The sequence below is a fragment of the Humulus lupulus genome, chromosome 8 (genome assembly GCF_963169125.1).
Source record: "Humulus lupulus chromosome 8, drHumLupu1.1, whole genome shotgun sequence".
Classification (NCBI taxonomy): domain Eukaryota; kingdom Viridiplantae; phylum Streptophyta; class Magnoliopsida; order Rosales; family Cannabaceae; genus Humulus; species Humulus lupulus.
The window spans coordinates 71,354,207-71,376,999 of NC_084800.1; the positions used below are offsets into that span (position 1 = coordinate 71,354,207).

Below are 22,793 nucleotides of genomic sequence, written 5' to 3' on the forward strand. Positions count from 1 at the left end.
GTTTTGAAAGCTATTGTTAAGTTTCTGAAATCTAAAACTTAAGTGTGGATTTTGGGTGTAATTGTGTAATTGAGCTTGTTGTTGAGGTTTATAGATTGTTAAATGGTTTATTTGGGGTTTTAAACTGATTTTGGGGTTTGAGTATGCATTGGGATTGAATTGGGAGTGTTTTGGCTCGGGGAAAATGCAGGGGAAAACCCATATTCCTGGGTTCGCGAAGAGGCGCTGCGGCCCTGTTCTCTGGCGCCACGGCGCGAGGTTGAATCAGGAGCTGGGGGACTCTCTGACTTGCTGGGCGCCGTGGCGCTAGGCTATTTCCAGGATAGGGTAATTTTGCATTTTTGGGCATTTGCTCCGGGGGCTCAGGGGATGTTTCTGATGCATTGTTTCAGGAATTTGGAGATCCCGAGAGTATGAGATTAGTCCCGAGAGGTGGTTTTGGATTGGTTAGTATTAAATAGTACTTCTTATGTGTTGTGACTAGGTTTTCGGAGAGGCTCGGGATAGAGGACCGTGCTCGTGACTTTGGTGCATTGTAAAGCTCGGGATACAGGTAAGAAAACTGTAACACCCGTAGAGCAGGGCATGGGCCCATAGTGTTGTTGCAGGGCACGAACCTAGATTGTATTATTGTTAGGGTGTAGCCTTAATTGAATTATTATATGTTTGAATGCTGTTTGAGAATGCTATATGTGGTTATAGCAGAAATAACGGCAAAGGAGCCGGGAACGGCGAAGGGCCGAGAACGGCAGTGGGGCTGGGTATAACACTTATCACATGAAGTGCTTATAGTTAGGGTGAGACCCCAATGGATACATGGGATATCCTTACAGTGAGGACCGAGATCCCAGGCTTTGATAACGCTTCTGGGACGGCATGGTCGTATATGTGTTTAATCTGATGGACTATCTGTTTATCTGTGAGTTATCTGTTATAATGGTTGTATGATATGCATATGTTATGTGTTGTGTGAGTTTTCTTGCTGGGCTTCGGCTCACGGGTGCTCTGTGTTGCAGGTAAGGGTAAGGGGAAAATCAACCAGCCATGAGTACGGAGAGCGTGGAGCGACGCGTACATGTTTGGCCTGCCCGACTGCTTTGGTTGGGGCATTTTGAGAAATGGCTATATTAAACTACGTTTTTTATAATTAGACATCTATAAACCTGTTTGAGTTGTAAATACTTTATAAACTTTATTTTTGGATCCCAAATGTTAAACTCTTGGAATTTTCAACGAGATAGAGTACTTTTAAAGATTACAGCCTTGATTTCTGTTTAATCACACTTTTGTTCTAGAAGCCTCATTTAGCGAGTTAATTGCACATTTTAAACTCACTTAGTAACGGCTCTAAGGTAGTAGGGCGTTACAAGTCCTAGGGCTCTTGGGCCTGCTTAGGCCGACCACCCCTAGGGGATATAGGCTTGGTCGACTTCCCTATAGATCCTAGACTTATCTTTTTTTCCAGTTGATCTTTTCTCAATACTTCTTCATTTTCCCCTGATTTGTGATGTCACGTGTCGCATTCTCATTCGCCACGTCATCCTCGTATTTTTTAGGGATAACATTTGCTCCCCAAGTTTATTGTAATGTTTTCAACATTACGGTAAACTTGATCCTGGCCCGAGAAATATACCGTAGCAGTACTTAAATAGTCAAGTCTATCGGGACATTACATAGTACTTGTTTAACTATCGATAATTTGTTCGGTACGAATTTCTTAGGGACAATCAGAAATTCCTAAAAATAATTAGGTTTTTCAAGGAAAATTAATTTCCTAAAAATATAATATATATTTCAAGGAAATTTGAAATCCTAATAATATAATATATTTTTCAAGGAGTTTTAAAGTCCTAAAAATATAATATATTTTTCAAAGATATTAATTCCTAAAAATAAAAAATATTTTTCAAGGAATTTAATTCCTAAAAATATAAGATGGTTTTTTAAGGAATTTGATTTCCTAAAAATATAAATATATTTCAAGGAATTTTAAATTTTAACCATACCAGATATTTTTCAAGGAAATTTGAATTCCTAAAAATATCTTGTCTGCCTAAGAGGTTATAAGTAGGTCTTCTCTTCTCATTCCTGCTCTATGCGCCACTTCCAAACAAAATTCAAGTCTGATTTCTCCAGTTCCTCATCAAACGCATATCTCTGGTAAGTACTTTCTTCTAATTCTCACATCATTTCATTTAAATGTTCTTAGATTTATAAGAAACACTTTGAATTTTTGAGAAATTTTTGTCTGAATCTTCTTGTTTTGGTGTATCTTGATCCAAAATAATTAACTTACTTGAATCAAGATTTCTCTGAAATATGGCGATTTTCATGGTTATAAACCCTAGGATGGGCGATTTCTAGGGATATAAGATCCTAGGTCAACGACCTCATTAGTCTGGCGATTTCTGGGACTTCAAACCCTAGCACCTGCGATTTTCGAGGATAGGATCAGGGTTAGGGCCGAGTACCTTGAGGGCTTCTCCTTGTGCGGGTTAGGGCCGAGTACCTTTAGGGCTTCTCCTTGTGCGATTTCCAGGTCTAGGAATAGAGTTAGGCCGACCACCCCTAGAGCTTCATGGGCCGAGTAATTCCCTTCCCTTGCCTTAGGCGATTTCCAGGCCTAGAATTAGGGTTAGGCCGACCACCCCTAGAGCTTCATGGGCCGAGTACTTCCTTTCCCTTGCCTTAGGCGATTTCCAGGCCTAGAATTAGGGTTAGGCCAACCACCCCTAGAGCTTCATGGGCTGAGTACTTCCTTTCCCTTGGGCAATTTTTAGGGATCTAGGGTGGTTGGCCCAAGCATAAGTCAACCATCTGGGATCCTAAAAATAATTTTTTTCACCTCAATTAACCTTTTTGGGGCCTTCCTTGTATTGTAAAAATTACTTTTCTGGAGACTTGAACAATCCTCTCGCACTTTTCAAGGGTTGAATCCTGCGGTGGTCGGCCTAAGGTGGTAGGCCGACCACCTATGGATTCATGGTGGTCGGGCTAAATATTTTTTTAATATGTTTTAGGAATGAAAAGAGTTGGGGAGATTACAAAAAAATTGCAACGTAGTCCTCATATGTGGAGACGCTGCTTCTATTCAGCTAAGGCCATGAAAATGGCCGGAGGTTTGGATCGAGTGAAAATGGCGCTGACCCTCAAATTTATATCAGGAACGCATCAAACCCATTTAACAAGCTTCGCATATAAACCCTTCTCTTTTTCTTCAACAAACTTTTCCTACGCTATCCCCAGAAACCTTACTTCTTGCATTTTCCCTGTTCGTAGAAACTTTTCTGAAACTTTCGCCTTGTGCGCTACTCAGACCAATCCTTCTTTCGCCCCGGCTTCCGTTCCTGAAGACTCTCCTCTTTCTGGTACCATTCTTGTTACCGAATTTATTTTTCAATATATGTTTGTAATTGCATTTTCTCTTGAACCGGACAGAAGAGTTGTGAGTAGTGGTTATTAGATTCTGAGTTGGGTTCGTTTGTTCAAAAAAATTCTTTTGTTATTTTGGTGTAGAATGAAATTTAGAGAAATGGGTCATTTGCAATTTTGTTTGTTTACGGTATATCACTGTAATCAGGAATGTTTTATGTATTTTTTTTTTCTGGTATTTGGAATAAGTTAATATGAGAAATGCTTTGATCAGGAGTAGAAGATGCTTTGGCGAGCTACATTTTGGGCAAGAAGAAAGCTACTGAAGTAGCTCACAAGTATGTTGTTTCATTTTATTTCTGTGTAAGTTCAGCTAAAAAAGGTCTGTGTAAGTGGCTACAAGAAAATTTTAATGTCTAGATTGTTGTCTTTCACTTATTTAGAGCTTTAGTTTTCGTGAACATGGAAAGGTAAATCTGATTTTGCAGACAAATTGTACGCTATTAGTTTACTTTCACTACTATGTTTAACATTGAATCACTCTTGTTCCTATCGAATAGAGTCTGGGAACGAATTGTTCGAAAAGGAGATACGGTCATTGATGCTACTTGTGGCAATGGTTATGACACATTGACAATGCTCAAACTGGTTGCTGGTGAATCACAGCAGGGTCGTGTTTATGGATTGGACATTCAGAAAGATGCCTTAGAGAACACAAGTTCTTTGCTGGAACAGTCAGTCAGCCCAAATGAGGTATATTTCTATTGCGAAACACTATGCCTTTCATCTCTCTTTAAGATAGGAGTTTTTATTTTTTCTACTTGAAAAACAAAGTTAAAATCCTATTCTTTAGTGATGCATTGTTAACTATTACATAGTGACCTTAAAGAAGTTTAACTGGCTAGTGATTAGAAAATTATATTTCTCGTAAAGCCTGATTTGGCCTGAACTTAAGTCTTTATATAATAATGTATGTTGGATGTTGACCAATATTTTTTGATCTCTTTCTGTTTCATCACACTAAGGTTCTAAATTTTATCGTTCCCTATGGTCTAACAGAGGAATATGGTTAACTATAAACTTTTTTTCTTCTGTATAGTTTCTTCATTCTTGTTAAATAAAGATGATAAATTGGGAAGCTCCGAAGCTTATCTGTATTTATGATGTGTTATTATGATAGAACCGGTATGGATTCTATCTAATGTAAATGTACAACAGTAGAACTAAAATGGGGAGAAAGATAGGAACTATTATTCAATTCAACTAAAAGTGACGACCTGAGTATTCGAGCAACTTTCCCAAGAATTATTGCTGAAAATCAATGCAATTTTCATGTCCCAATCCCAGCCACACTCTCCCATATACCCCGCATAATAAACCACTAACTAGTTTCAACAAACTCTAGGCTCTAACAATCCACTACCCTTCTGTCATAATACCCAATGTACCCTTCATAGTCTAGGTGTCATCTTTGTTCCTTCTAGAGTAGGTGAATTGGATAGGTGGACATAGAGTTTATGCATACACTATTTGACTCCGAGGTATAAATTAATATGACCAAAATCTGCTCAAGTTCAAAGTTCAAACCATGTAGCATATTTTGTATTCTGGTCCTTAGGAATAAAACTGAATGCAATATTAATCTTGTTATCTATGCAGAAAGAACTTGTTAAGCTCTTCCAAATATGCCATAGTAAAATGGCAGAAGTTCTACCTGAGGATACTTTGGTAAGGTACTCACTACTCAAAACTTCTACAAGCTTGTCTTATTATTCAACATTTAGAAGCTAAGTTCCAATTTGAAAGCCCATCTATACTCTTACCATTTCCTTTCCCATTGAAATTTCGGTCTGATATTTCCTAAGCAAGTTGAACACATTAACATGTGCAGATCAAGAAAGTTAAAACCACATGTCAATTTTTCAAGCCATGGATATTAAGACACTACTTCTAGTATCCTACCGAGTGCTAATAAGTAAAATCCTAGGAACTCGGAAAGTAAATTCATCTTTATCATCGAAAATTGTTTCAATCATGTTGAGAGCTCACTCTAAAGTGACAAGTCAAGGAAGTAATGATAAGTGGTATTTAAAAATTGGCATCTGAGAACGAAGTATCAAACCAAATATTTTAAACACAAGCTGAAATTTACATGGAACTTTGTTCTTAAAGAATCCATAAAGATAGGCTTTGCAAATGGCAGTTACTTTGTCCTGAGGAGGAGAATGAATTGCTGAAAATGGGGTACAAGTCTGATGTCTTGTAAGTTTTCAGGCTTATTGCTTTCAACCTAGGCTACCTTCCTGGTGGTGACAAAACACTAATCACAGAGCCACAAACAACACTAAAAGCACTGAATGCTGCAAAAGATATTATAACTCCTGGAGGACTAATCAGCTTGGTGGTCTATGTTGGGCATCCTGGTGGATGGTAATACTTTTCTCTGTATTTCTTTTCATGAACTGAATCATTCGGCTCTTTCATCATCACCATTCCATCAAGTTAAAAGTTTATGCTTTGGGCTGCAAAATATATCTAGATAAACGATTGTTTGGTCAGTACACTCATGCTTCTTTTTTCTGTTTCTTCAGGCAAGAATGGGAGACTGTCCAAGAGTTTGCTTCTAAATTATCAATTGAGAATTGGATCTGTTGCAAGTTACAGATGCTAAACCGTCCAATGTCTCCCATTGTTGTTTTCTTGTTCAAGAAGTGTTGAATTGACCATTCCATGTTCATTGAAAAGGTCATGAACAAAATCATTGTAGTTTCCGCATACTAACCCATTTAACATTGTCATTAGGAGAAAAAAAAATGAACCAAAAAAATTATATAATGTATATTTAATTGTTATCTTGAAAAATATGTTTCCTGATCCCAAGTATCTAACTTAACACGCATTATACAAAATAGTTAAATGTTTATCTAGAAAATGTATTTAATGGGCCATCCAATTTTTTTTTACCAAAATAAAAAAATGACTTAAATATATTTTTAAGTATGAAACATATATCTTAGATGATAAAATATATTTAGAAAGGTAAAAAATGGTAGGCTTTTATCGTTCACGCCTTTGGACTTCAACCTACTAGATGAAAGAACCGAGTGGAAGGGGATCAATTATTATCTCTTAAATAAATTTCTCCTGTAAAGTTTCACTCTCCAAACTAATTATTCTCCCTTTAAAAAAAACTAATTACTTCCCAAAAAAGAAGCAATAATACCAAGAGAAAAGAATTAACCCAAACTACTTAAATTACCCTCATTTGCACCACAAACATTACAAGTAGAGAAAAATAACACAAGAGAACAAATAAATCTTAATAACAAAAACCTTGATTTTATCCAGAAAACACAGGAGAGTTTATTAAGATTTCAGTCCACCAGATAACCCACTCTTGATGGATAAAAGACTGCGTACATGATTGAAGACAAGAACATACTATACAACAACCAGTCTTAAACACGCCTCAGAGTTAGAACCATGTACAGTTTTATTCTTCATTCCAAGAGTTCATCAGCTAGCTAGTGCAGATGACCAGTTCAACCTCATTGGGTCCCCTCGGCTTTCTGAAAAACCATAGATGAAGCACGTAAATGAATCAGTACTTTTATCACATCAACAACATGAGACAAAGTAAAGAGACTAAATGTGAACAATTTGTTTTATACATATTTACACATCGATTCATAGCCTTCAGAAATGGCTGAACAGATTGAAAATGTAACTTGGTCATGGTCTTCATCTGACATATGACATGACAAGTGGAACCAAAGTGGCTTCCAAACATATGCTTGTAAGCTTATATAGTAGCACTAGTAGTTATTATACAATCTTGACAAAGGTGCATTTATGAGAGTTTGAACTACATACAACTCTCACTTTCACCTCAGCCAAACACTTGAACTAGCCCATCTTATCTCTCAATTCACCTCTTATTATAGTACATAATCAATCAAAAGCGAGATATGTAAATTGCATATTCCAACCAGTGAATATTATACCAAATAATTCAAAATCCATTGAAGAAAATAACCACTAGGATTAACAAGATCGAGACTGGGATATCTAGACATATAATATACGTTTTCATAAATTAGAAGGCTTCAACAATGCATGAAGGTGAAGTATCATCCACACCAAAACGACTTCCACTCACAAAAACTAGGGTAAGCAGCAGTAAACATAAAGGCATACCCAACACAAACCACCTAAATAATCAGACAATTAATCAAATGAAACTTTTCTGCAAGTAAAAACTCAAAAACATGTGAATAAGCGAAAACACAACATGAAATTCAACCCTGCAAAATGTTCATGTAGAGTGTCTTATTGGGCTATATATCTGGTGACAAAAAAGGGGTGGTATTCTTTACAAAATTCACAAATAAGCATAAGCCAGACGTGTTACACGCATGACTAACCACATTGAAGCACGTTATCATTTAAAAAATCAAGTTTTGATAACTAATTTTTCTTCTTTGTCAATAAAAACAAAAAGCAAGTGGAGCTATTTTTCCGAGAGTAGAGCTTCTCTAATTATATGCTAAACCAGTCCACAACAACTCCATTCCTACTAAGAGCTACTCCAAGAACATCACCCTTTTGGGGTCTTCAGTCAAAATTTTGCCTGAGTCAATCAATCACTAAGAGATTGACAACAAACAAGAATACAATAATATACACACACATATTAGCATTCAAATACAAATATCATAATATCCAAAACCAATAATCCTTACGTTCTCGGCGTTCTCTTTCTCTTTTTGGGCTTTTTCCTTTTCAGCTTTCTTCTTCAGTTTCTCCATCTTCTCCCTCTCCATTTTCTTCATCATTTTAAAACGAACGAACCATCCAATCAATCAAACGAAGCAAACCCCAAAAGCCAAAACCCATATCACATATAACAGAGAAATGAATGTATACTTTCTCAGGAAACAAACAGAAGAGAAGAGGGAGGAGAACAGACCTGGATATAAACGTTCTCAGCAGCTCGCTCCTCCTCGCTCAGGATCTTGCCTTTGCCGTCGCTAAAGTAGCGAGTTGCACCCCGAGTCGTCTCCATCGAGCGAGTCAGCGCGGTTGCTCTTGCTAGCACGGATCTCATAGCCATTTCTTTTTCTGTTTCACTGTCTAGTGTCTTCTACTTGTACTATGTCGGCGCCACGATCTAATCGGTTCGGTGGCCCCTGGCTAGAAGAAGTATCCGGTTTTTATAACTGATATTTCGGGTGATCATATCTGGGTGGGTACGGGTTCAGCTCGGATTGTGGAAACAAGATTTAATACACATCTTTTTTTGAGCAAGATTTAATTTCAAGTTTGGAAACAATAATTACTAAATAATATATTTTTAAATAATAATTATTACATAAATTCTAGATAACAAAAAAAATTTGGTTTTAAATAATATGTAATAAATGTGTAAATAACGAAAAAAATTTATTTTAAAGATTTTTGATATTTAATAAAATATTTTTATAATTAATTGCAGTTTGTAAATACTTCAATTTAATAAAATAAAATGAAAAATTAAAATATTATATTTTTGAGATATTTTATAATGATAATTATTTAAAAATAATAAAATTATATGTTTTATAACTTAAATATAATTTAATTAAACTTAAACTCACTTATTAGAATGATATTATATTAAACATATAATAGAATCTAATGTGAATTAACAACAATTTTTTTTAAACTAACAAGAAACTTGAATTTAAAATTCACGTATAATATTTAATATTACATTAAACATATATAATATATGATCTCTTGTTGTCTCTCTCAAATTCAAAAACTAGAACAAACATCAACTTAAACAAAAATAAATAAATTATTTAATTAAAATAAGATAGGGCTTTTTTTAATAATACATATATATAAAAGTTTGCATTTATACGGTATCTAAAAAATATATTCATTTATATATAGCTTTAAGTGTTTTGTGCAAAAATACGATTTGCAACCAATCTCTCTACCATTCAGCAAAAAAAAAAAAATAGTCTCTCTTTCTTCTCTTCCAGCGATAGCAAACCGGAAGGAATACCGATTGCTGGGTCGCTCGGTCAGAAGGAATTCCCGTCATTGTTGGTGGCTGGGTCGCTGGGTTCCCATCATTATTGGTGGCTGGGCTGCTGGGTTCCATTGTTGGTCTGGTTTGGGTATTGATTTTTGGGTTAACATTAGATATTTGATTTGGCATTGTTTTGGGTTTTCTTATTCTGGTTTTCCCAATTTTAGATACACACTTTTTATTTATTTAATTTCTTTTAGTAAACAACCATTGATCTATTATCATTGTTTTGTCATTTTCATTTTATATTTTTGTTAGTTTAGGTGTATGCCCACTACTCTCAATAGTTTTCCATCAAGACTATACAAATATATTTTTTGGGCTTACAGTTGTTTCTCTATTTTTTATATATTTTTTTGATTGATTTGGTTGAATCTGAATGAGTTGCTGTAAATGCTTAGGTTGCTGCAAACAAGCAATTGATAGCTCAGTTGAATAACAATGGATTGTCAATTTTTTGAAATGATGTAAATCTAAATTTCTGGGTTGCTGACTAGCTCCTTAAAAGGTAATAAAAGTTGCTGAAGAGCCTGGTTAAGAGTTTCTTTATTTTTTTGTATATATTTTTTATTGATTTGGTTGAATCTGAATGAGTTGTTATAAATGCTTAGGTTGCTGCAAACAAGCAATTGACAGTCAGTTGAATAACAATGGATTGTCAATTTCTTGAAATGATGCAAATCTAAATTTCTGGGTTACTAGTTAGGATGTTGACTTGTTCCTTAAGAGGTAATAAAGGTTGCTGACGAGCTTAGCTAAGAGTTTCTCTATTTTTTGTATATATTTTATTTTATTGATTTAGTTGAATCTGAATGGGTTGCTGTAAATGCTTGGAATGCTGACAGCCAGTTGAATAACAATGGATTGTCAATTTCTTGAAATGATGTAAATCTAAATTTCTGGGTTGCTGACTAGTTCCTTAAGAGTTAATAAAAGTTACTGACGAGCCTGGTTAAGAGTTTCTCTATTTTTTGTATATTTTTTTGATTGATTTGGTTGAATCTGAATGGGTTAATGTAAATGCTTAGGTTGCTGCAAACAAGCAATTGACAATCAATTGAATAACAATGGATTGTCAATTTCTTGAAATGATGTAAATCTGAATTTCTGGATTGCTGACTTGTTCCTTAAGAGGTAATAAAGGTTGCTGACGAGCCTGATTAAGAGTTTCTCTATTTTTTGTATATTTTTTTGATTGATTTGGTTGAATATGAATGGGTTGTTGTAAATGCTTAGGTTGCTTCAAACATACTCATTAAACAAGCAATTGGAAGAATGTGTGAGAACAAGCAATTGTAAATATCTTGGGCTTTAAAGAGGAGTGATTGAAAGGAGGTAATTATTAATTTATACTTTGCTTAGAACAATTGCTAGCTTAATTAGGTGTTTAAAAGATTTCTCTAAATATTGTACATGTTTCTTATTGTTTGCTTATGTTGCTTATAATGATTTGAAGATGTTACTTAAGAGTTTGTTTATTTGCTTAAAGGGTTACAAAAGTTGCTTAATAGGTTTCTTCTTATTGTTTAATGTGTTAACAAAGTTGCTGAAGAGGTTGCTTAATGGGTGCTTAAGGGTTGATCATCAAGGTTTTTGTAAGTTGTTTAATAAGTTGCTAATATGTTATTTACAAGGTTTATCTTGGTTGCAGGAAATGGATAGCATTGCAGTTTTACTCCAACACAATGGGCAATAGGATCAAAACAAAAACTATATCAACTTTGATGTTTAACATCATAATTTAATTTGTTATTTAAATATTTTATTGCGGTTGCTTTGGTTCGTAGATTGATAATATGTTTCTTTATGTGTTATTAATGGGCTTTATAAAGTTGCTTAAGAGTACAATCGTTGCTTAAAAATGTTGTTTTATATGTTGTTTTTGGGAATTATAAGTTGCAAATTGCTGAATAGGTTGCTTAAGAATTGAATAAAGTACTTGTAATGGTTGTTGTGTGTGTTGCTTGTAATGACTAGTAGTTGCTGGTTCCGATTGCTTAAGTTAGTGGAACAGTTGTTGTATATGTTGCTTATAATGATTGGTACTTGCTAAATAGGTTGCTTAAGTAAATGTAAAGGTTGTTGTATATGTTGCTTATAATGACTGGTAGTTGCTCAGTCAGTTGCTTAAGAATTGCTTAAATAGTTGTAACAGTTGATGTATATGCTGCATATAATGATTGGTAGTTGCTGAACAGGTTGCTTGTAACGATTTTGTATATGTTGGTTATAAATATTGGTAGTTGCCAAATAGGTTACGTAAGATTTGATTTATTTGTTGCTTATTAGTTGGTTTAAATTTGGTTATAATAATGATTGTGAGTTACTGAATAAGTTTATTAGGGTTTAACATCATTAGTGGTTGCTTTACAAGTTGCTTGAAGGGTTAGTCTTTTTATATGGTTAAATAATGAAATTACTTTAGTTGTTTTTATAAGATTGGTTATGTTTCAATAGATTTCAAATGAATCAACTTCCTTGTGCCCATGCAATTCCTGTTTTTAAAGAAATGAATCAAGATCCATATCAATATTGTTCTCCATATTACACAAAGGAAGTCATGGTTGCAACTTTCAAATAAATTATTTACCCACTTGGCAAATACCTAAACATATCAAAGTTGTGAAAATACACCCTCCATAAGGAAAAATAAGAGTAGTTAGACCAAAGAAAAGAATATGTAAAGCTCCATGGGAGAAAAACAAAAAAACAAAACAAATGTGGGAATTGTTGTCAAAGAGGACATAACAGAAAGACTTGCAGAAACTCTCGAAAGAAAGATTAGATGTTGACTTACAAAAACATACATTATTGCTTCATTTTTTTTTTCAAAACAATATGTAAAGTTCAAATGTTTTGATCTATACAATGATTTTGGTTCATTTCCTTTATGTTTTACTTTAAAATTACTAATAATTTCTTTAATATATAAATGTTATTTGCTCTATAAATTTATTGTTAATTAATCTACTTAACATGTTGCTTAGGTTTCTTTTGGGTTGCTGTATATGTAGTCATATAGAATTGCTCACAAGGAAGTATTATATGTTAATTTTGGGGATTGTGGGTTTCTTTAAGGGTTGCTAATTTTTTTGTTATAATGGAGATTGTGGGTTGTTGAATAGGTTGTAAATGATTGCTTAAATAATTGCAAAGGTTGTTGTATATACTGATATAAAGATTGGGGGTTGCTGAATGCTTAATAGTTGCAAAACAAAATTGATTTATATGTTGTTTTGGGGGATTATAAGCTGCAGGTTGCTGAATATTCTAATTAAGAATTGCTTAAAAATGTTGCTTAGAAATTTGAAGTGTTGCCTAGAAGTTTTCATAGTTTTTTGACAGATTGTTTATTATAATTGTGAGTTGCTTAAGAGTTGAATGGTTTATTTACAAGTGGTTGTTTAAGGGTTGTTAAGTAGGTTGATTAATGATTACTTTATATGTTAATTTTAAAGTTTTTATTTGGAAATTATCAAAGAAATGCATTAAATTATAGAACAATTATAACAAAAAACTAATAAGCACAACAACTACATTAATAAAAGTAACTCTTAAGTACAACCAATAAGCATTTTGTATTGGCAGCAACAACAACTACATTAATAAAGTTTTCCCATTGACTTATTGGCTCTGCCTTGCTCTCTGCCTAATCCCAAAAAGCATATTCACGTGCGCTCTCATATCCACATTCTTGCTTTCCCATTGCATATGAGCATAGTAAATAAGCAACCCTAGACCTATGACATTCGACATCAAAATCACATCTTGGAATCTCTTTTCCGCTAATGAAATACTCAGCAAAAGAGAACATATATATTGCACTATCTCTGCACAAGCACAAAAAAATAACATCAGTTACATTCTAAAACAACATATTAAAATATAATAAAATATTTAAGATTTCTAAAAATTAGAAAGAAAGAAAAACTCACAGGCGACCTAGAAGGAATGCCATCATCTATAACTACAAAAGAACTAACTTGAGATCTCCCAACATAAGGCTTTGAAGAGAAGTCTATATCGGTACGCTCATAAAATCCAATAATAGCTAATTAACAATATATATAGATATAACATAAGCATGAATATGCTTAATTTCATATCACAAAACAACATATATATATAATACGTCTAATTAATTAATAAACTGATGATGACTTACAAAGTATTAGAAGGCAATGTAATCAAGGCAATATAATCCCTCAACATTCTTGATTTTGTTGATAACTAAGCAGCCACTACTATAATCACATATATAAATGCTTCAAGATTCATTATTACTGGCTTCGACAATTAACTTCTTTAGCCTCTTAGATATCCTTGAAACACCAACACCAGAAGCAAACTCTCCCTTCTATAGTACATATATATCATCATATGAAGACCAATTAATAATAACAAAATCATTATTAATAAATAGTATAAAAATTATTTATAAAAAATTACGTAAGAATGAATAGTGTGAAAAACAGTATCTTCAGAAACAAAAAAACTGGCATTAAGAATGTCAACTCATTCTTCATGAAGAATGTGAATTGTTTGGTTGAACAAGAATTGAAAATCCAAGCCAGTTATCAGAACAATCTCAAGAGCCAAACCCATCTCATGAACCTCAATATGAGGCGATTTCAAGCTCATATCACCATTAATGACTTCTCCAATTAGGCTGCAACTACTGTTAATGCTCATGAAATTAATGCCTCCTCCTCCTCCATTATTATTATTATTATTATTATTATTATTATTATTATTATTATAACCCATCAACCTATTCCTCTTCTCCTTCATTCTCTCTATGCATATCTGCAACTTTTAAATACTGAAAAGGTATTGAGGCTTTGTTTAGAACTAACGTTTTGTCAGAGAAAAATGACTAGGAACAAAAATATATTTTCCTAGAATTCGATCAAATACATTTTAATCTTTTCTCTTTTAGAATAGATTTATAAAGTTCTAAAATCTATAAAATTACATTTAATTGAACTTCTACTTTAATCAGTTAGAATTAATTTTCATTTCCTTCCTAAAATCTAAGTTCAGAACAAGAGATATTGAAATAAAACTTGCAAACAAACTTAAAACGAAGCATTAAAATTAACTCAGGCATTTCAACGAACAGCTTGTGGTCACAACAAAATGAACAAACAAATATTACATACATATATACATGTGTGTGTACATACAAGAAGAGATGCTTACAGATTCATGTTTGCCAATGATTTTAGCAACAACTTTGGTGGCGTCCTTGAGAATGTCAGAGGTGACGACTGCGGAGCTAGGGCACGGAGGACACGAAGGACGTCGATGGCACAGAGATGGGCGACGCTGGTGAGCACGGAGGATGTAATGCCCCAAACTTCCTAATAAGGTTTAGGACCTTGATTAGGAGGCCGGGAGGGCCATAATTGATTTATTATGCTATTTAATGATAATATGCATGTTTAGGTGTATTAAATATGCATGTGAACCCATTTGTGATTAATTGGGTGATTTTCATATTTTGGGCATTTCGGGCATTTTTGGCATATATGTGAAATGGGTGTGGTGCTTTGTTATTATTTGGTTATGCCAGGGTTACCCAGCACAAGACGATCCTAGGAGGTAAGCTAGTGGGAAAGTCACAACGGGATTTAAGCTTGACTTGGTGTAAGTCAAGGGGTATTTAGAGCATTACCGGGTTATTGGGTAATGAGAATTAATATTTGGTGATAAATTGGGAGTTAGTAAGATCAGGGGGAAATTCTGGAAGTTTTGACTATAATGTCCCCGGGGGTGTTTTCGGGACCCCAAGCGTTAGGTTTTATTGGAAGCTACTTAAGCTTGAAGTAACCTTTTAAGAAAATAAAAAGAACGTTCTGTACGTTCTCTCTCCCTAAAAGTTCCCTTTTTGTTTCCCGATCGCATTTTCCAAGGTATCTTGAGTTCTAGGACTCGGAATCAAGCAAGGATCGAGGCATAGAAATCCTAAGGAGAATTAGAAGCTTATTAACCGGAGGATTTAGTTGGAAACAACTCAATCGGAGGTAATTCAAGTTTAAGTTTTAAGTTTTTAAAAGTTTTTAAGCTTGAATTGGATTTTGTGAATTGTTGAGTTTTTAGTTTGTTTGAGCTTCAGGTTTTGGTGGTTTTAGACCATTGAGAAATTTGGGAACTTTAATTTAATGATTTGGAAATGTTTGGATGGGTTTTTGGAAGGTTTTAAAATGGAAAAAATGAAGAAAAGTGGCTGGTGCGAGGTTGGGCCGCGGCCCTGTTCTTGGGCGCCGCGGCCCTAGCTTGAAGAAGATGGAGGAGGCTCTGCCAGGGGGGCGGGCCGCGGCATGGCCATGTAGGGCCGCGGCCCTTAAGGGAAAAAAAATACTAAATGGTGGTTTTTGTGATGGGAACTTAACTCTAAGGGCCTAGGATCGATCCTACTACCTAGTTGAGTGGGATTCGACGTCCCGGAGGCTTGGGTTGGGTTTGGAAGTATTTAATTACTCATTTTGATGAGGTTTTATATTATGGTTGTGACTAGGTTATCACTAGAGGCTTGGAATCAGGATCGTTCTTGTGGCTCATTTGTTGGTAACCTGTGCTTGGACCCAAGGTAAGAAAACTGCACCCCATATGTGACATGCATGGTTATGTTTGATGCATGTTGGATGTTTAAATGTAAACATTGATAGCATAATGAAAGCTTGGCAATCTTGCCCATTTGCGTATGATTATTATTGAGGCATGCTGGTTGGTTAAATGTGATGCATGTGATGCATGAGAAACATGTGATTAGGGCATGCCATGAATGATGAATATGAGATTGGTCAGAGCTTGAGTCTCTGTGTTTGTGCATGATTATAATTATGCTAGCAACTGTTTAGTAAGCATGCTGAGTGCCCTAATCTTGGATAATTGGCATATGATACATATTGATAGCATTGCTTACTTGTGCATGGCACTGACTTATTAGTCAGGTTTGGCAAAGGTGCTAGTATCAACTGTGAAGCTGTGACTTATTAGTCAGGTTCGGCAGTGGTACTGGGCACTGGCCACATTGTGCTGTCTCACTAGACATGACAACCCTAGTGAGTAGTGCAAGCTATGTCGATTGGACCTAATCGACCCTCTGCATTGAATGACTCCAAAAGCATTAATGCAGGACCGACCTCAAGTTCGATGAATATAAACAAGCATTTATCTAGCCAAAGGCTAGTCATGTAGAGCCATTGTAGGAAATGGGCACTGGGCCCTAGTGACTTGGTTGTCAGTCACTCAGTATGGTTTACCAGGACCTCAAAGTGATATTCACTCATCTGATCAGAGCTACGGGCTCTGCATGATCATTTTGATCATCATATGCATGGCTTGGGCACTGAGGTCCCAGTGACTTGCTTGTTGGTCACTCAGTATGGTTTACCAGGACCTGTTGAAGGTTAGAGGCTTACCCAACAACCAATCTTCCATTTGAATTAGTGACGTGCTTGTCAGTCACTCAGTATGGTTTACCAGAACCTATTGAAGGTTAGAGGCTTACCCAACAGCCACCCTTCCACTTGAGTTAGTGATTCGCTTGTCGGTCACTCAGCATGGTTTATCAGAACCTTTAGTGTTACGACACTCATCTGATTAGGATTGACTTGATAGTCCTCCAATCAGAAGGCCAGGTTTTCTTTTCCTGGATACCCCAGCATATGTTTGAATTCATTTGCATGCTGAGTAGAACTATGAATGCTAGGCATGCCAGATATGATTTGATATCATGATATGACTGTTTTTGAGCATATGAGTTTTCTTGCTGGGCTTCGGCTCACGGGTGCTTTGTGGTGCAGGTAAAGGAAAAAGGAAGCTGGACCATCCTTGAGTTGGAGAGCTTAGGTGATGACGTGTACATATGCAGCTGCTCGACCAATACTTGGGCGAGGTTTGAAAGTGGAACTAGGGTTGAACCCTGTTTTGCCGCTTAGAACGGCCTGTTGTAAATATTCTTTTGTAGTAGACTCTAAAATTATATTTTTGGGATCCCAATGTATACAGTAAACGTTCTATTGAGACGTTATATCTTAATCAAAGTTTTTAATCCCTAAACCGCTAATCACACTTAGTTACACGTTTATGGCCAAATGACTCGATTAGCGAGTTTAGCACTGTTTTCAATGTGCACTATAGCGGTCCTTGGAGTTGGGGCGTTACAGAGGACGTCGACGTTGTGGAGCTGAGGCAGCGGTGGCTAGGGCACGGAGGTGAGCGGCGGTGGCTAGGACACGGAGGGCGTCGACTATTGCATAAAAAGCAGTACTATTGCATAAATTTTTTTATAAAAATGAAAGGAATGAAAAAATAACGTAAAAGTGAAAAATAAATGGTAAAAAGCAGTATGTTGGGTAATTTCTCAATAAGATATTTATTTGAAATTTATATGACATTAATATAAATTTAATAAAAATAATTAATAAATTCTATAAATAAAACTAAGCAAATGTGCATATTACACGTTACTTGTATCTAGTATATATATCTTCTATATAATAAATGTGTAAATAACAGAAATTCTTGGTTTTAACTATTTTTTATTTTTCTCTGTTAACTTTAATAGAATATTCTTATATTTAACAGAATATTCTTATATTTAACCGTAGATTGTAAACATGACTTATACTTAAATAAAATTAAATAAATTAAAATATGATATTTTTTAGATATTTTACAATGATAATTATTTAAAAATAATTAAAATCATATATTTTATAACTTAAATAAAATTTAATTAAACTTAAATTTAATATTATATTAAACATATAATATATAATATTTTGTTGTCACTCTCAAATTCAAAAATTAGAACAAACATAAACTTAAATAACAAAAAAAATAATTAAAATATGATATTTTATGATAATTTAAATAATTAAATCATATTTATTTAAAAACAATAAAGGCATACATATCATTTTTTTTATCTTATAAATTTGTGTGATAGTTTGTTTTTTATCAAGTGATTGAAGCTTTTTTTTCTATATCAAATTCATCAAAGTACATTGTGAGATACATTAGAAACTAAAAATAGTTGATGCATGTATATTATTGTCTATACTATGACTTTTTCTATTCTTATTTTATTTCTATTATCAATTTCTTTTTAAATATTATTATATTTTATATATGTACCATGTAGCTTTGTAAATATATATATGTCAATATTGTGTTTAGATGTTATATATGTAGAGAATATTGATATAAATATCTATATATCTATATATATATAAAGAAGAGCTTCAAGGAAATGATGTGGCACTCTAAAATTACTCCAAACTATTTTTTCTATTTTCTCCTTTAATCTAATTTTTTTATTCATTTTTATTAATAAGGAGATGATGTGTCATTCTAAAATTACTCCAAACTATATATTTTTTTATTTTCTCCTTTAATCTATTTTTTTTAATTTTTATTTTTATTAATAATTATTTAAACTTTATTTTTTTAGATATTTAAAGAAGATATTTTTTTAATTAAATACCTAATAAACTAACAAAAAAATAAAATAAAACAAAAACTACATTAAATGTTATTTTTTTAGATATTTTTTGAATTAAATACCTAATGAACTAACAAAAAATAAAATAATAAAAAAAACTATAAATATATACTAATAAAATAACATCTTTGAAGCAGTGTTCAGATAACCAATCTATCTATTCCTATTTTTAACAGCTCGACAAAACTTGAGGTCCACAAGTTAATTTTTAAAAATAAAGACCCCAACGAGTAATCGGCTAAAATACAATATTCAAAATGATGTGAATGAGTAATCAATATTTTGATAAAACACAAGGTCCACGAATTAATTTTAAAAAATAAAGGGTCCAAACAGGTAATCGGCTAAAATACAAAGTTCAAAATGGTGTGTATATATAGTTTACTTTCTATAAAGAATTTTTAACACTTTGAATAAATACATAGTCCAAAGGTTAATTTTTAAAAATAAAGAGTCAAAACAAGTAATCGGCCAAAGTATAGTGTTCAGATAACCAATCTATCTATTCCTATTTTTAATATCTTGACAAAACTTAAGGTCCACAAGTTAATTTTTAAAAATAAAGACCCCAACTAATAATCGGCTAAAATACAATGTTCAAAATGATGTGAACCCTTACAAAAAAAATATAAATTATATATAATTTAATTTTTATAAAGAATTTTTAACCTTTTGAATAAATATATGGTCCAAATGTTAATTTATAAAAATAAAAGGTCAAAACGGGTAATCGACCAAAATACAATGTTCAAATAATCAATCTATCAAATCTTATATTTAACCTTTTGATAAAACACGAGTTCTAAAAGTTAATTTTTAAAAATAAAAGGTTCAAACGGGTAATCGCCCAAAATAAGTCTTACACAAAACATAAATTTCCACATACATAATTTAGACTTTTTATATAAAAAAAATAACGCAAAGCGTATAATAATGATAATAATAATAAAAAATAAATGCACACGTACAACAAATTTTTTGAACTTTGTTTTCGGTACTTTAATTATTCAGAATTTTTCAAAAACTTGCAAGAGATTTGATATACAATGGACACCATTATGAAAAAAAAATTGTATTCAATACGCCCTCACGTGTCCATATAAGGAACATATTGTACGAGTAGGGTGAAAAAAAATCCATGTCGTAGCATTCTCCTAAAAGTATTTTAAAATATGTATGTTTTTTAATAATTACAAAGGACTGTGCGAAGCGCGGTTATGTTTTCTAGTTTATATATATTATAGAACTATAATTTATTCTATTATATATATATTTAAAAAAATAATGAACTAGTTTATATTAAAATTATAGACAATGTTTGCGACTTTAAAACTATACAAACGGGTATTGCACGTTGCTTCTACCTAGTATATATATACTAGACACAAATAATGTTCCACATTTCCTTAGTTTTTAAATAATTATCATTGTAAAATATCTCAAAATTATCATATTTTAATTTTTTTAATTATTTATTTTATTTAAGTTTAAGTGAGGTTTACAATTTACTGTTAAATATTATAATATTCTGTTAAATATAAGAATATTCCATTAAAATTAACACTATAATTTTTTTTTTAAAAAATCGTTAAAATAAAAAACTTTTGTTATCTACACATTTTTTATATAGAAAAGATATAATCTGTGTTAATTTTTTTTTGAACTAAAAAATATATATTATTTTTTAATTATATATTGTATTATATTCATTTCGCCCCCAATTTTTTATATAAAAAAAAATTAATGTTACGTTCACTCAAATTCTTATTGGCTTTCCTTCAAAAATAAAACATAAATAAATAAATTAAAATTCCAATTAGCTTCATTTTTAGAATCGTTCATTGGTGCTATTAATTCTAAGGTGATAACTCTATTAAGTAACACACCAAATTTTCAATCCATTTATTTAAAAAATGGATGAGGCAAGAAAAGTTATTTGATGGAAATAAGTAAGCAATTTATTTAGGGGGTAAAAAATAAATTAAGTAAAATTTCGAACAAGATAATAAAGTATGATGGTTTTCCTAACATATTTGGTCAAAGTAAGATACATTTTATTTTACACCAAAAATAGCATAACCCTTAGCTCGTTCCTTCAACCTGCTTTGGACTATTTAGTTTTTTGGTCTCGACAGTAGAAAGTGATGCTAAGATAGTGATGATGATTTTAACTTTGTCTCATTACTTTGTTTCTTCAAAGTTGTGATTTATTAGGCTATTTAGGTTTTTTACCACCCGAACTATTACATATGCATATCGTGCCTTCTGAGTTTTTCAGACAGTTAAAAAATCCATCCGATTTATTCACAGTCATGTAAATTAGGATTTCCGTCCAATTCCGTTCATTTTTTGTAACAGGAGGATAATGTTCAAGATTGAAAACTTTGTTTGGACATGTGTAATGTTAACTAATCATGTAAACTTTGTTATAAGAGTGAAAATAAATAAATAAATATATATATATATATATAAATTTATATGTAGAGATGGATTGTTAATTAATTATTTAATTCTTTTTGTACACTTTAGAGTCTCACATGTCATCCCAAATTATGTAAAAAACAGGCCACATCATCCTCCCGTTACAAAAAATGAACGAAATTTGACGAAAATCCTAATTTACATGACTATGAATAGATCGGGGGATTTTTTAACTGCCTGAAAAATTCAAAGGTATAATATGCATATGTAATAGTTCGGGGTTAAAAAACCTAAATAGTCGATTTATTATTAGATACATTAGAATATTGTGATACTCTTATTCATGTATTGTATTTTTGTAACGTAAAGTATTTTTTGAGATATTATTAGTATTGATTGTACAATAACACACCGAACGCAAATTTGGATACTTTATTTTTTTTCTTCTAGCTTTTTTAATCTCAGCAGGGTAGGAGCAGGAGGTTCATCATTTATGTCTAAATTGAGCAGCAAATTTACATAGTTTACTATATATTGCCATTATTGTACTTAAGAATTCATATAAATGAAAATTGTAGTCTTTCCTTAAAAAAAAACTCTCCATTTCATTTTGGCTAATTGTGATTAATGGAGCTCTACATAGCTTTGTTTTATTACTCCTTTATTAATATAATTTTAATTAAGTTATTATGTTTTTAATTCTTTTGAAATTAAAATACATGAGTTTTAAAAAAGATATAGATATATGTATATTATCTAATTTATTTATTTTTTAGAAAATTATTATTTGGACGATATAGTGTGGAATAAAATTGTAGTTAATTTTTATATTAGGACATCAGTTTTGCTCCTATTAATAGGATTCGAACCATCAGTTACATTTTATTAATTTTTATAAAATTTATAAATAATTTAGTGTACCGAAATCAGGTTAAAGTCATTAGTTGTAAGCATGCCTGTTATTTTTTATGAGTAATGATATGTGCACTCAAATATTATACACATTGACTTGACACCGCTTTTTAAAATAGTGAGTCCCAATTTTAACAAATGTGATTGGTTAAAAATGTTCTTACGTCAATGTGTATAATGCTTGTGTACATATTTTGAATACACATATTATTACTCTTTTTTTATTCCCGTGCATACTTTTTGAATCATAATTTTGGCACTGTAAATTATACGAAATTTTCTAAAAAATTGGTGGATGCTTGCTATAACTACAATATACACTGTATTTTTTTTCAATTAGATTATAATTTCTCTACGTACCAAAAAATAAAAATGCCCCTATCGTTAGAGGCAAAATTGACATCCCTACGTTAGAATCTCCTTATATTCTTTACCAAATAAGGATATTATATTTACACCCTAAGAATCTCCGATGAATATTGTATAATTTGTGTC

General features: G+C 32.5%; 2 protein-coding genes across 2 annotated transcripts; one reads left to right on the plus strand and one right to left on the minus strand.

Annotated features, from left to right (window-relative positions):
- The first annotated feature begins 2,880 nt into the window (after positions 1 to 2,880).
- On the plus strand, positions 2,881 to 6,234 carry LOC133797743 (tRNA (mnm(5)s(2)U34)-methyltransferase, chloroplastic). Its single transcript, XM_062235763.1, has 6 exons — positions 2,881 to 3,368; positions 3,647 to 3,710; positions 3,933 to 4,125; positions 5,032 to 5,105; positions 5,647 to 5,802; positions 5,964 to 6,234. The coding sequence occupies exons 1-6, from the start codon at positions 3,023 to 3,025 to the stop codon at positions 6,088 to 6,090; spliced, it is 960 nt and encodes a 319-aa protein (XP_062091747.1). The 5' UTR covers positions 2,881 to 3,022; the 3' UTR covers positions 6,091 to 6,234.
- A 451-nt stretch (positions 6,235 to 6,685) lies between these two features.
- Positions 6,686 to 8,624, minus strand: LOC133797744 (uncharacterized protein At2g27730, mitochondrial). Its single transcript, XM_062235764.1, has 3 exons — positions 8,342 to 8,624; positions 8,115 to 8,198; positions 6,686 to 6,941 (listed from the first exon to the last, which is right to left on the minus strand). Exons 1-3 carry the CDS (start codon positions 8,483 to 8,485, stop codon positions 6,921 to 6,923), a joined length of 249 nt encoding a protein of 82 aa, XP_062091748.1. The 5' UTR covers positions 8,486 to 8,624; the 3' UTR covers positions 6,686 to 6,920.
- Between the last annotated feature and the right edge of the window lie 14,169 nt (positions 8,625 to 22,793).